We start from the raw sequence: 12157 nt of genomic DNA, 5'->3' as shown, positions 1-12157 counted from the left end.
TTGGTTGTGCCGAAAATGGATACCATTTAATTTGGTGGCACAGTTTTATGGGATGATTATTATGGGTTGGGTCGTTCATCTTTCCCTGGCTTTCCCAAACGTCCGTGGTGCTCTTTCTTAAAGAAGTGATTGCAACCGGTGAAGATGAATTGATGCTGATGCCGTATCGGTCACACCAGCAGCAGCAGCAGTAACCACCAAACCGGCCTCGAGTCGCGCATTCGCTTGTCTTAATTGAGACAAGCAAATTGCAGCAGCCGTTTTTAATGCTGGTGCTCGTCTGCCAACTTTATTGCCATTCCGCTGCGGCTGCGACCCCGGATCATCGAGCGGTTTGTTTGTTGATACTTTAATGCTTCATAACTTTTCAGCGCTTTTAGAGTACAAGAAGCCTTTGCAGGACGTAACTTCTCATTGCGATCCAATAAACAACAAACGAGCCAAGATCTGTTCACACAGCATCCGGTACACATTGTATGTGTACTCTGCCGAGCTGGCCTGCCATTAACAAAATGTCTGCTTTCTTTCAAAACTCACATCTTGCCTTATGGCCCCGTACGCCTTATGTAACGGTCGATATCGGTGGGTTTCGTCTTCTATTTTTTCTTCGAACTCGTGTTGTCAGTTCCACTTCATTAGGGCGACATTTTTGCCATGATTCATGAGGTAGAATAACAAGCCTGGTGCCGAAAAGCATGGAAACGAAACAGACGAAAGAAAAAGAAAAACTGACAAAAAGAACAAACCTTGTACTTCGCAATGTGCTGAAAGTAAACCGCATGTACCGAATGTCTGTCTTTTGGCCACAAAATGTCGCATACACCCGCTGGAGGATACCCTGGAGGATACCCTGGAGGATACCACGAACAACGAGAACACGAGAATGAAACACCAAAAAACCGCACACTCGGGTGCACACCAAACGACACAAAGCAGATCATTATTGATCTTTTTCTTCATTTATTTCTGTTTGTTTCCGTTTCCACTTCGTCTATCTCTCTACCAACCTATATTTTCACTGACACCCAGAAGTGTATGTGTGTTTTTGTTGTTGCTTACTTTCCTTCCTACTCACTCCCTCGTGAGGGTTTTCACCAGTTTTCCTGTCATTGCATTGCAAAGACTATAATTTACATTGGCGCGCCTGAGTGACATCGTTGTCACATATTCTCACACATGCTTACTTCACGATTAATTTACGTCTCATTGACTTCCAGGGCTACGAGGCAGCCAGGGGGGGGGGTGCTCGCTGCTCCACTGCTTGATGACAACAACGAGCCGCTATGCTACGTGCGCGTATGAATTCCATTCTACTTGCTACTAATGTTCTTATTGCTAGGTTGCCGTGGCTCTTGTTGGAAGCAACCAAACTCCTGCCTGCCATTTTCGGTTATCTTTTCGCAGCATTACTTCCCACGGACCCGCTAGCGAGCGATACGCGAGCGCCTCACGTAACGTTCATCCCGGGGTTTATGTAGCTTTTTGTGTGCGGGATTAAAGACGACGACGGGAAGGCCGCCGATGTGTGCGCCATTATTGCGAAACGCTCATTGCTTATTGCTATTCTGTACAACATGCTGCGGGCGGGTGGACGGAGAAAGAGAGTTCATTCGAAGGCATCAAACACGTCTCATAAGTTAATAAAAGATAGCATAAATAGGCCGATAAATAAATAAATAAATAAATAAATAAATAAATCAATAAATAGATAAATGAGTAGATAAAACAGACAAAAACAATGAAGTCCACAATGCGTGCCAGCACAGCGAGAAGCACTGGTGAGAAGCACGGAAAGTGAGGTTGTAAGAGGTTCATGCACTGACGACTCCCTGACCCGGACGGACATCGCCCGACGTGGCCCAGGTGGCATCAGGCTCATTTTAGCTTCGTTCACGTTCTGTATTATATGACACGCTCGGATTCAATGGTGTTACTCTACGTGCTAGCGCCTAAGCTCCTCGCTCCACACACACACACACACACACGCTCACACAATCGGCAAGCATTATCGGGATCGATAATCGTAAATTGTGCTGCGTGTTACATGCTCACCGGAGGGGAAAGCTTTCACAAGAAAATCATCATCACGCCCTTCATCGACTACCTCCCGGCGAACCGTTTGTGATGATGCATTTTTTCATGAAAAACCTTCCTCGACATCGCCCTCTATCGGTCGTCGTATGAAATCTGTTGCTATTGAGACACGGACGCTGGCCTGCTGCGATGCCAGGCCAATTAGATGATGCCGCCGCGTGACGATTTCTAGAGTTTCCGAGCGTGAACGAGCTTGTTGATGTCGTTGAACGTCGTCACCATGGCCGGGTTCGAGAGGTCCTTGTAGCCGGTGCAGTCCTTGTAGTGGGCCTCACACTGCACCCCATCCTGGCCATCCTTGGCCGCTCGCATATACTTGAAGAACCGCAGTATGTCCGGATTGTCGTTGGTCGGTTTGCGCAGCTCATCCAACTCCCTGGAACGTAATCGTAAAACGAACGAACATTGAATCGAACTCATCAAAGAGTGCCTGGCTGGCTGGCGGGCTGGCTGGCTGCGGAAGGCAGCCACAATGATGTTACCTGCTTAGCTGCGCCGAGATGAGGTTACTGTACGGTGCGTACTTGGCCGGGTTCGCGTACATCAGGCAGACGAGCTTCTGGCGGCAGTGTTCCTCCTTGCTAGACAGACCCATCTGGGCGAAGATGGCATCGAGCCGGGACAGTAGCGGACTGTAGAAGGGATCGTAGTTCGTTAGCAGCAGGCTGCTGCTCGGGATGTCGTGGAAAATTTTGAAATCATTCTTCGCCGACTGTTGCTGTTGTTGCTGCCTTCGCCGATCGATCGTCGGTTGCGAACCGACGTACGTCACGCGACCACCACCGTAACCGAGCCGTGACAGGGCGTTGGCAGCATTGCTGTGGTGGCCTCCCATTGCCGCAGGATCGTACACGATGCCGTTATAGTTGGTCGCCGAGTGATGGTTGTCTGTAAGTGCGGAAGGAAAATGCAACAAGGCATAAGGCGTCGTGTGTTGAGATTGCTTCAAGAGTAACTTCCAAGACAGTTTCTGCTTCTAGCATCGTTCCTCAAGGACCGGTTGCTTCTTCATCTGGAAGCAATCCGCTGCCTCTGGAGTGGCTAGACGCGACTGGACGGATAGTCACGTTCTCATAAATTCTCCACCCACCGTGCCAGGCATTAGCTCACGCCTTATGGCGTCTGGCAGGAACATAAATATGCTTCCCCGTGGATTCCTCTGGCGTAATTAATTTCCACGCCAACAGTGCGCCAGAACAAATGACGTTGCCTGAACGATACCACACAGAAGGGGGCTTGTTGTGAGCACATTGTTGCCCCCCAAAAGGGTGATTCTCGGACCCATCCAATGCCCAGTGGTAGTTATTACCCTCTCAGGAGTGCTTCGCGAACCGGAATGATTCGAAACAATTAAATGAGAATCATTAACTGAACCATTTCTCGGAGATTTGAACATCCGATCCGGCCGAGAGCGGCGGAAGTAAAATGTGTTTGCACTTGTTGTTGTGACACCGGAAGAGCCTGCCGTCATGGCGTGTTTGTCGTTGGTCAACACAGTTGTGCTACACAGCTCCGGTGCCGTTCCGGGAAAGTTTAACGCCATTGATCAAACCAGAAGTCCAGTTACTTACCCTCCGGTGGCAGATAGCCATCGTTCATGCCAAAGTCATGGTCGGCGTTGTACGAGGTCGCATCCTTGAAATCCAGATCGTCCACCGTCTGCACCGGATGCGACAGTCCGGATACCGAGGTTAACCCTGGTGGTGATGATGGTGATAGATAAGAAGAAGACGAACCGGGGAGGGAAAGCGTAAATTCGATTGCTAAACGAAGCGGGAATCTAATTACAGCTACCGCCAGGCCAGACCAGACCAGACCAGTCCAACTCCGGATGCCATTCACTTACCTTTACCGAGAATCTTGCCAAACGAACCAATAATGCTCGGCAGGAACATCATGATGAGAACCGTTTTTACAATCTGCAGTCCGATCATGACCGGCCAGAGCAGCTTTTTCATTCCTGCAATTAGACCAGAGGTGTGGTGTTGTGAGCGGTGCGACGCATCCCTCGGGAACGAACGTGAGGACTAACCTTTAAAGAAGAACAACCGGCCCGTTTCGGGGGACTCCGTTAGCGAGCGGCTCCGCAGGGCATCGGTGGCCGTTCCGAGAAACCGAGCGACCCGCCTGATGACCGTTCGATCGAATTCGGTCAGCGTCACTCGGTCGCTCGCACTGCCACCGGCAACGGTTTGTTTGTTCGTACGTCGAGCGATGAGCGCATTCTCCATTAAATCCTTCGATTGGCGATTGAACCAATCGCTGACGTAGTCAATCAGTGCATCCTCGAACTCGAGCAGCTCGTTCGACCGGCGTGTACCGTTGCTGCCGGGAGCAACCGTTGGTTTCGTTGGCGTTGCCGATTCACCGAAACCTTGACACTCCACGGATCCCATCAGAACGGTGGCCACGACCACCGCCGTAACCACCAACAGAAGTGCCATTGGCCTTGAAAGGTGCCGAATGGGGACCATCGTTTTTTTCCGGGCGACTAATTTGGGGAAGTTCCTGCTTTTTTTGGGGGATGCTCAATCAACCTTCGCTTCGTTCTTCCACTCGATAAACCATTCAAAGCGATCCACTATTAAGTATCCGAAGCTCCCCGGGGGTGGGTGGGTCGTTGATTTGCTTTTAATGGAGATTCCGAATGGAGGTTGCAATAGGCAATAGGCCGGTTATACGGGGTGCCAGCTGGGCTGATCGATGGTCCTGCAACAAGTCCCAGACGGCGTTGTAGGCAGCGTGTTGATCGAAAATCTGAAAGGGAAACGGGTAATTAATTAGAATGCGGTCCACAGCGGTCGATCCACACGGCGAGAGGACCCGTAGGACGGTTTGATTAATTTTCTCCGGTCCAACACGTGCCGCAAGGATACCGAGGACTGAGCGAAGGGAACAGTCAATTCCGGGAGTAGACCATAAAAAATGTTAATCCTTACACAAGGTGATGGAAGAGAGAGAGAAAGAAAAAAATAGCTCGAAAAGGGGCCTATAGAGAGAATGAAAGCAATTGGGGGGAGAATGATAAAAAATTGGCCATCGGACCATCGACTATTTGCATTCGTCATTATTGCGCTTCCCTGGGAAGCGCATTGGTGGTTGGCTGATGGTGGCCAGTTCGTGGGCTGCGGTTGTTTACCGTCCGATATTGGAATTTGAAGCACAAACGAAAGGATGATTGAATTTTCATCCAATATTCATAACGGCCGGTCGGTTTGGCCACCGGCGCGTGATGATCAATTTTGGTTTTTACTCTAGTTTACCTTTGCCTTTCGATGTGTAACGAACGTAATGGTAGCGACTGGTGGGTGTAATGATTTTTTTTTTGGGATGAAAAAACGTCAGTAGCATTGAATAGAAAAAATGGCGATGGAAAACGTTTACGCCAAACAGTGAATTAAATTCGATTGTCTGTTTGAAATACAAAACCACTCGCTTTTGTTTGAATATCAAAATGTTTGGTACGAAATCGAGCAGCAGCTTTGTACAGCAAAAGTACAAATCGTTATCAACGGCAGTGCTCTGGTGCGTTCAGGCTGATCCGACAACGAATCCGATGCACTGATGTGCGATTTAAATTTGATGAATACGCACAAAAGTTATATAAGCTATTTTATTGGCTAAATCCCTTGAGGGGGGGAAAAAAAATCTATGCTACTGTAAACGTTTTTTTCTGAAAAGCATCATCATCATCAATCTGCTGCTGCTGCTGCAACTGCGTACCGGTGATCCGGTCACAATAAAACATAAACGACAAATTTAAACGTAATCACGTGCCACCTGCCTCACCTGCCAGCAGCCGGGCAGATTCCTGGCTGATGAACCAACCGTACAGTACAGTACAGTCTTCAGTTTTACGACCGAAAAACAACACCTAACGTTCCACCCCATAAAAAAAAAACGGAGGCCAACGGATGTGCGCGCCCCGTCTGCGTGTGTCTGCGATTTATCTGCAGCACCGTTTCATCAACACTGCACCGAGCATAAGGGTGCGCAAGAAGGGAGCATATAAAAAAAAAACATTTCAATTAATAATTACTTTCGCTTTCGCATGGCGCGCGACTTTGCGAAATCCCCAGATGCCTGCCGCCTGCACTGCTACCGTCTGCACCCTGGTTACGACCTGCTTTCTTCGGTTCGGGTTTTATTGAAATCCACCCACCAACCGGAGCTCGTGTCTCGTGTTTACGCTAATGCACCAAAGCCCTCGACACACCCGCACACAGAAAACGGAAGACCGTCGAGTGCGTCGTGAAGATGCAAAAAGCAGCAGGCAGCAGCTCAAAAGGCGAAAGTAGAAACAGACACTCCAGACTGAGCAAACATCAACAACCAACAACAACCGCGTGTCGCACTTTCGAACCAGATGCTAGACTAGCGCTGAGCATGGAACGCTCGTTCGACATCCGACAGCCGAAAGCCTTTAGCTCCAGCTGATTACGAATTCAGGCCAGTGGCAGGAGTGAATCAGGGATGCTGCTACTGCTGCTGCTGCTGCTGCTGATGCAATGTGAGCAAAGCAAAGCATAACTGGATCGTTAGATTACGCTTGAAGAGTGCATTTAGAGCTTCTACATTGGTTATTCGGATGATTGAAGGCAGGAAATCCTATAACAAATACAACCGAGTTACACAAATTTCATCCAGCATTCATTGCCTTTCCCCAAACGGTCGTTCATGGACATTAGAAGGTAATGCTTTATCGTGTGGCTCCGCTAATCCCATGCACTCTATTCTAAATGACAGCATTATCCCTCTCTATGCTACCTTCTGTCAAATGACAACATTTTACCAGAATAGGACGACGAAAAGGATGCCTCTTTGGGGATTCACTAGCGCCAAGTGATGCACTAATTGCGGGGACATGAATTACCTTCCGGCTCAGCTGGTTCGGTTTATATGTTTTTTGCCCTGACAAGGGACCATGTGTACATGTGAAGGCAGAGACAGAGCGAAGAACTCGAGTACTCGAGAGGAGTACTTGACTCGGCAATTACTGCATTACTAATATTCCGCTTATCTTTGAGAGGCATTCCGAGTGCATACAAAGCGCGTTACTTCCCATGACGGTCGTAAATAAATTCCGCTTTTTTGCATTCTCTATCTTCTCTCTGCCTCCCTCTCTCTCTATTGCTCTTTACTTTTTCCTACTCGGCACTTCCCTGGAATCCCATGGGCATGGGATGCATCAGAAAGATCTGCGAGCGGAATTCAGGGAACGGAACGCAAAATCGCATAATCAGCAGCAACAACAGCAAAAGCACTCCGCAATGGCGGCTCCCAATGGTGGTGGTTTACAACCATTACACCGTCGCCGTCATCGTCCGAAAGTCACATAAAACAGATGCTCGGATCCCTCGGAGGCAACACCTAACGGAAGCCAAAAACATCCACCAGCACCACCACGAAAGTGCCAACTCCCCGCCTACTGCGATGGCATTCAATGCCCGAGTTGCATTGCGAGGCAGAAAATGAAAATGGAAATCCATGGAAGCACTCCCCGGTTATCCGGTTGCTTGCTGGCACAAGTGCATCGCCACCGATAGCCGACCGTACGACCAACCGACCGACCAACCGACCGACATTCCATCATCCGTCTCCCGGCGGGTTGAAAGTGTAGCGCTTTCTTTGCATTTCTTTTGAAATCCGAAATGCAATCCGCTTAATGCATTCGTCTGTGTGTGTGCGCGCGCGCTCAAGCGTGCCTATCACTCTCGGCGGTCAGTGACATCATCGGTCCGAACTCCCGGGAACTGGTTGAACCGGAACTGGAGCCCAAACACCGTCAGACTCCGGCTCCGCCGACAACGGTTAAAAACGGTCAAAAAACGGTTTTTTTTTCGATTACCAGGGCGGAAACGGTCACCGCATCGCGATGGTCACTGCCATCCCGCAAATGCCATGGCATGCTGCGTGTGCCACTCTGGAAATCGGGACCACTAAATGACCTGCGTGTAGTGCCACAGCTCCTCTCTCTCTCTCCTCGAAATAAGGAAAAAAAAAAACGGTTCCGGATCGGTGATTATAGGTGTTCGTCCCGTGCGATGGACGGCGAGAGATAATAAGCTCAATCGAGTTGGGCGGCATGTGGCCCACCACCCCACACACACACACACACACACGGACACACGGACAGAGCAGATTAATCAGCTAATTGGCTACCTCCGATTCGATTGGCCCACATTGGCCACCGCGAACCGTTTTTCCGCTGCTTGCGCGTTGCCGAAAATTCGGCCACTCCCAACAACACACAACGGGGGGGCGGAGAGACACCCCTCGAGGTCGAGGATGATCATCCCCATCATGTAACTGTGTAGTGTCTGTGTGTGTATTGCTGTGTGTTCCCGGTACCCCGGTAACCCAGTGAGCTTAAATAGGACAGAAGGAGCAGCTGGCAGTCCGGATGGTCCCATCCCCGGTTCAGTGGGGCAGCGTTATGATCATTTAGAAAGAAGAAAAAACATCAGAAAATGGCGCCTCGCGGGAAGCACCACATTCAAGCGCCCATTTAACGCACCATCCTCGATGATGGTGGTGCCAAGTGGAGTACTTATCCCCCGGGGGAGGGGGAGAAGGAAGTGCTGCCTCGTACTCGTCACTTTCTCCAGCGACAAGACGTCGAGTGGCACCGAGGCCTGACCATGTGTGAAATTGTGTCACTTCGTAATCTGGGCGCGAATGCATAGCGTGCGAGCAGCAATGACCTGCAAGTCGCTGATTGCTGTGTCGTCTCCGCATCTCATCTTCTCATCCAAAGCATCTGAGAAAGAGGCTCCGGATCAGATCGGAAGCAACGTAGCACAATGGATGCGTTTGCATGTCGCGCGTCTCTTGCATCGTTTGCGACTGAGGGTGTGTGACCTTCTCACAGAGGAGTATTTGAGCCAAAAGCTGGCCAAAAGTCCATAAAGCTGTTAAACGTTATAAATATGATTGCTGATCGATGTAAAACATTAAAAACGTATGTTTTGTTGTAATTCCAATACATACGAACAAAAACAAAAAAAATCATACATCTGTTCATTCTTTATTTCGCATTCAGCATTCATCAGCAACCATCTATTATTTCCCATATTGACTAAAGTCGATATCACGACGCAATCCAGCTTTGCTATAAAAATTGCTTTGAATTGACAGAATTTTCATTCAAACGCCTTCATTTTGTTTTCTTCAGAAGGTTACACCTAAAGTAGTGCTTATTTCTCCTCAATGTATTGAAGTTCGCCGTTCAAAACCTTCTTGGAGCATTATTGAAAGTAATTTGAACAAGTGTGGTTTAGAAACAGGCAGAGGTTTAAAGTAAATACAGAGATTAGATGAAAAATGGTGAAAACCACATATTTCAGAAAAAAAAAAACATCGCAAAATCGGTAAAGAGGAACCACGAGGAAAAATTTCGACTAGTTTTATATTCTAGAGACCTTGCTCTTCTATCTGAATGCTATCAGAATTTCTGAAGCGCATTGCCGTGTCTTTGAAAAAACTAAAGTTGAATTTTACTCTTTTCAATATGGTTTTGGGAAGGTTCCTTTTTGATTAAAAACTGTAACTATTGTTATACTTCATATCACAAAGAGCACTACAAAATATTGTACTAACCTCGTAGATAATCATGCATACCAAAAACATGCTGTTATCTTGACTATAACTATTCTTTTTTTTGTATACAAGAATGGCGCGAGGCACCTCTCGCTCATTTGTACCACTACCAATTCACTGTTTAAAATAATAGCTAATCGAACGTGTATAATAATAGCTAATCGAAAGTGTGTTGATTGAGTTCTGTATGATAGTGCATTTTATCTGTAGAATATTTCAAAATTATTAGGACGACAAAAAAATCATGCTTCGGATTTTTGACCAGCTCCTCTGGCCCAAATACTCCTCTGTGCGTCTGATGGACACTCACTGTGTCCTCTCTCCTAGCAGGACTCGCAAGTCAGTGGCGCCAGGCGAGCGGCACCAACGACTTTCTAACCGATGAAGCCAGCTGCTACTGTCGGGTTGATTGAAACCAAGGAGTGTCAACCCAGCAAGCAGAAGCCAGCAACCGTGATTATCGCAAATCGATTTCTTTGCTTCTCCGTACGCTGGTGGCCTGCAGACGACCAGCAGCAGCAGCATCATCATCATCATCAACAGCACCTGACGCACGCTTGTGACGCGCAACGCCTTCACGCTTTTCACTTACAATCCATGTTGGGCGGTGTTTTCGAGGAAACTTTTCATTTTCTCCGAGCCTCGCCCCAGACAGTGCATCACCATGGTGATGATGCACCAAATGCACCACGCGCCTTCTTTCACATGCTTGTATTTTGTGTATGTTGTCGATCGATGTTCGCTCTTTGCTGATGATGCACCGTTCCGGCAATTTCCAATTGTCTACTCAGCTTAGCTTCTTCGGTTTCGGCATCGGTAATCATCCACCCATGTGTGTGTGTGTGTGTGTGTGTGTGTGATGACGTGTGGCCGGCGGTGGTTCGGGTATTGTAGCACGGGGTTTTTCGGGGCGGCACATTGGAAAATGGGGGAAAACTAGGTGAAAAAAGCCGGTGAAATTGAGGCACATCTCGTGGACATTGAAGCTTTCCACACGCTCTTCGCCTTCGCCACTCGCCACTCGTGCGCCATACTCAAACCCCCTATTTTTGTGTGCCGCTACTTTTTGGGGCGTAAATTGGGCGCATCGTTTTTGACACATTTGACACTTGATGACAGGAGGGGGATCAGCATCAGCATCACCGTTTTTTTGTTTCGGGGAAGCTTTTGTTTCGCAAAGTTTTCCGCTATTCGCGAAGAGCGGCCCTTTTTGGTCGTGAGGAAATGACATCCGATAAGATGCAAGCAAAGAGCATGGGTGACGTAGCGAGAGAGAGAGAGAGAGAGAGAGAGAGAGAGAGAGAGAGAGAGAGAGAGAGAGAGAGAGAGAGAGAGAGAGAGAGAGAGAGAGAGAGAGAGAGAGAGAGAGAGAGAGAAAAGGGCCATTATTCTTGGGGCCATCTTGTTGTCAGCCCTTCTTCCGGTCGTCCGGTGCTGTCAGACGAACAAAAGAAACGTCAAACGAGACAGTTGATTGGGGCGGAGGTGGAGAGCACCAAAAGCATTCCATGGGGCAACCATTTGAAGGGTAAGCCTATTAGTGTATAAATATACTTTAGGCAAATGGAAATTCGAAAATGAAAGACTAAAGAATGGGAAAACAAAACATTGACCACAATTAAACCACCGGACCACCGGACCACCGGACCCACTCCGGTTCAGCCGCTGAGGTTAATCGAACTAATGGAAAGTGAAATCTTGGGTGGTGGTTTTGGCCCCCCCAACGCGCCGGGGAGGGAGAGAACCGAAAGTATTTGAAGTGCGCTAGGGGAGAGCAGGTGGATGGTATGCAAATTAGTTTCGTCGACTTTCAATTGTGCGTGCCTTATTTGCCCGACCACCGTGATCGTTGGCTGTCTAGCCAGCGGCTCCCTTTAACAATTCACGGGAAGGAGGAACGTGTTTCACTTCGAGTGTTTTGGGCGGCCATTTCGGGAGTAATTCCATTGACCTTCATTTATTTTCATCATTTTTGGCATTCGCGCCTTTGAACACTGAACTCAGAAGGTTCTTCGCGTTCTGCTGAAGATGCAAGGCATTTGATGTTTAGTACATCTTAAGCATGGAACAATTAATATTTGGCGGATAATTTTTAAACACTGTAGCGCGTCAATTTTTGTAAAAATTGATCCACGCCTTCAAAAGTTATCGCCGTTGGAACGTAAAAGGTTGAAAAACAAATCTTCACATTCACTATTTCGATTTGGTTGGAGAAAAAACCGCGAAAGTCTTGAAATTTCCAAACTCAACTCAAAATACCATATGTAAACGATACTGGGGGACTTTTATTTTGATTCTAGCAAAATAAAACAGCCGAAAAAATGTAACAAATGGCCGATTCTTCTGCATACAAAATTGAATCAACAATCCTGCGATCTCTCAGCGTGCTTCCAACAAGATACGACTCACGTCTGTCGTGTCATAACAGTTCGGGAAATATTTTTAAAAGAAATTTTAAGGTCAT

At 47.9% G+C, this 12157-nt stretch overlaps 1 protein-coding gene across 1 annotated transcript; it reads right to left on the bottom strand.

Moving 5' to 3' along the window:
- Nucleotides 1-2262: 2262 nt before the first annotated feature.
- LOC125959194 (uncharacterized) lies at nucleotides 2263-4538 on the bottom strand. The gene is made up of 5 exons (XM_049692004.1): nucleotides 4127-4538; nucleotides 3941-4054; nucleotides 3666-3791; nucleotides 2577-2982; nucleotides 2263-2470 (listed from the first exon to the last, which is right to left on the bottom strand). The coding sequence occupies exons 1-5, from the start codon at nucleotides 4536-4538 to the stop codon at nucleotides 2263-2265; spliced, it is 1266 nt and encodes a 421-aa protein (XP_049547961.1).
- Between the last annotated feature and the right edge of the window lie 7619 nt (nucleotides 4539-12157).

This window comes from Anopheles darlingi, chromosome 2 (genome assembly GCF_943734745.1).
Source record: "Anopheles darlingi chromosome 2, idAnoDarlMG_H_01, whole genome shotgun sequence".
NCBI classification, from domain to species: Eukaryota; Metazoa; Arthropoda; class Insecta; order Diptera; family Culicidae; genus Anopheles; species Anopheles darlingi.
The sequence above is the reverse complement of the archived record's forward strand: the minus strand, read 5'-3'. Positions and strand labels throughout refer to the sequence as shown.

What these genes read in the sequence shown, in the direction of transcription:
- LOC125959194 (XM_049692004.1), bottom strand. Translation starts at nt 4,538, where the DNA reads ATGGCACTTCTGTTGGTGGTTACGGCGGTGGTCGTGGCCACCGTTCTG. An exon ending in TGGCTATCTGCCACCGGAGG is followed by an intron (nt 2,983 to 3,665) that starts GTAAGTAACTGG and finishes CCGCACTTACAG; the next exon opens with ACAACCATCACTCGGCGACC. An exon ending in ATCTCGGCGCAGCTAAGCAG is followed by an intron (nt 2,471 to 2,576) that starts GTAACATCATTG and finishes ATTACGTTCCAG; the next exon opens with GGAGTTGGATGAGCTGCGCA.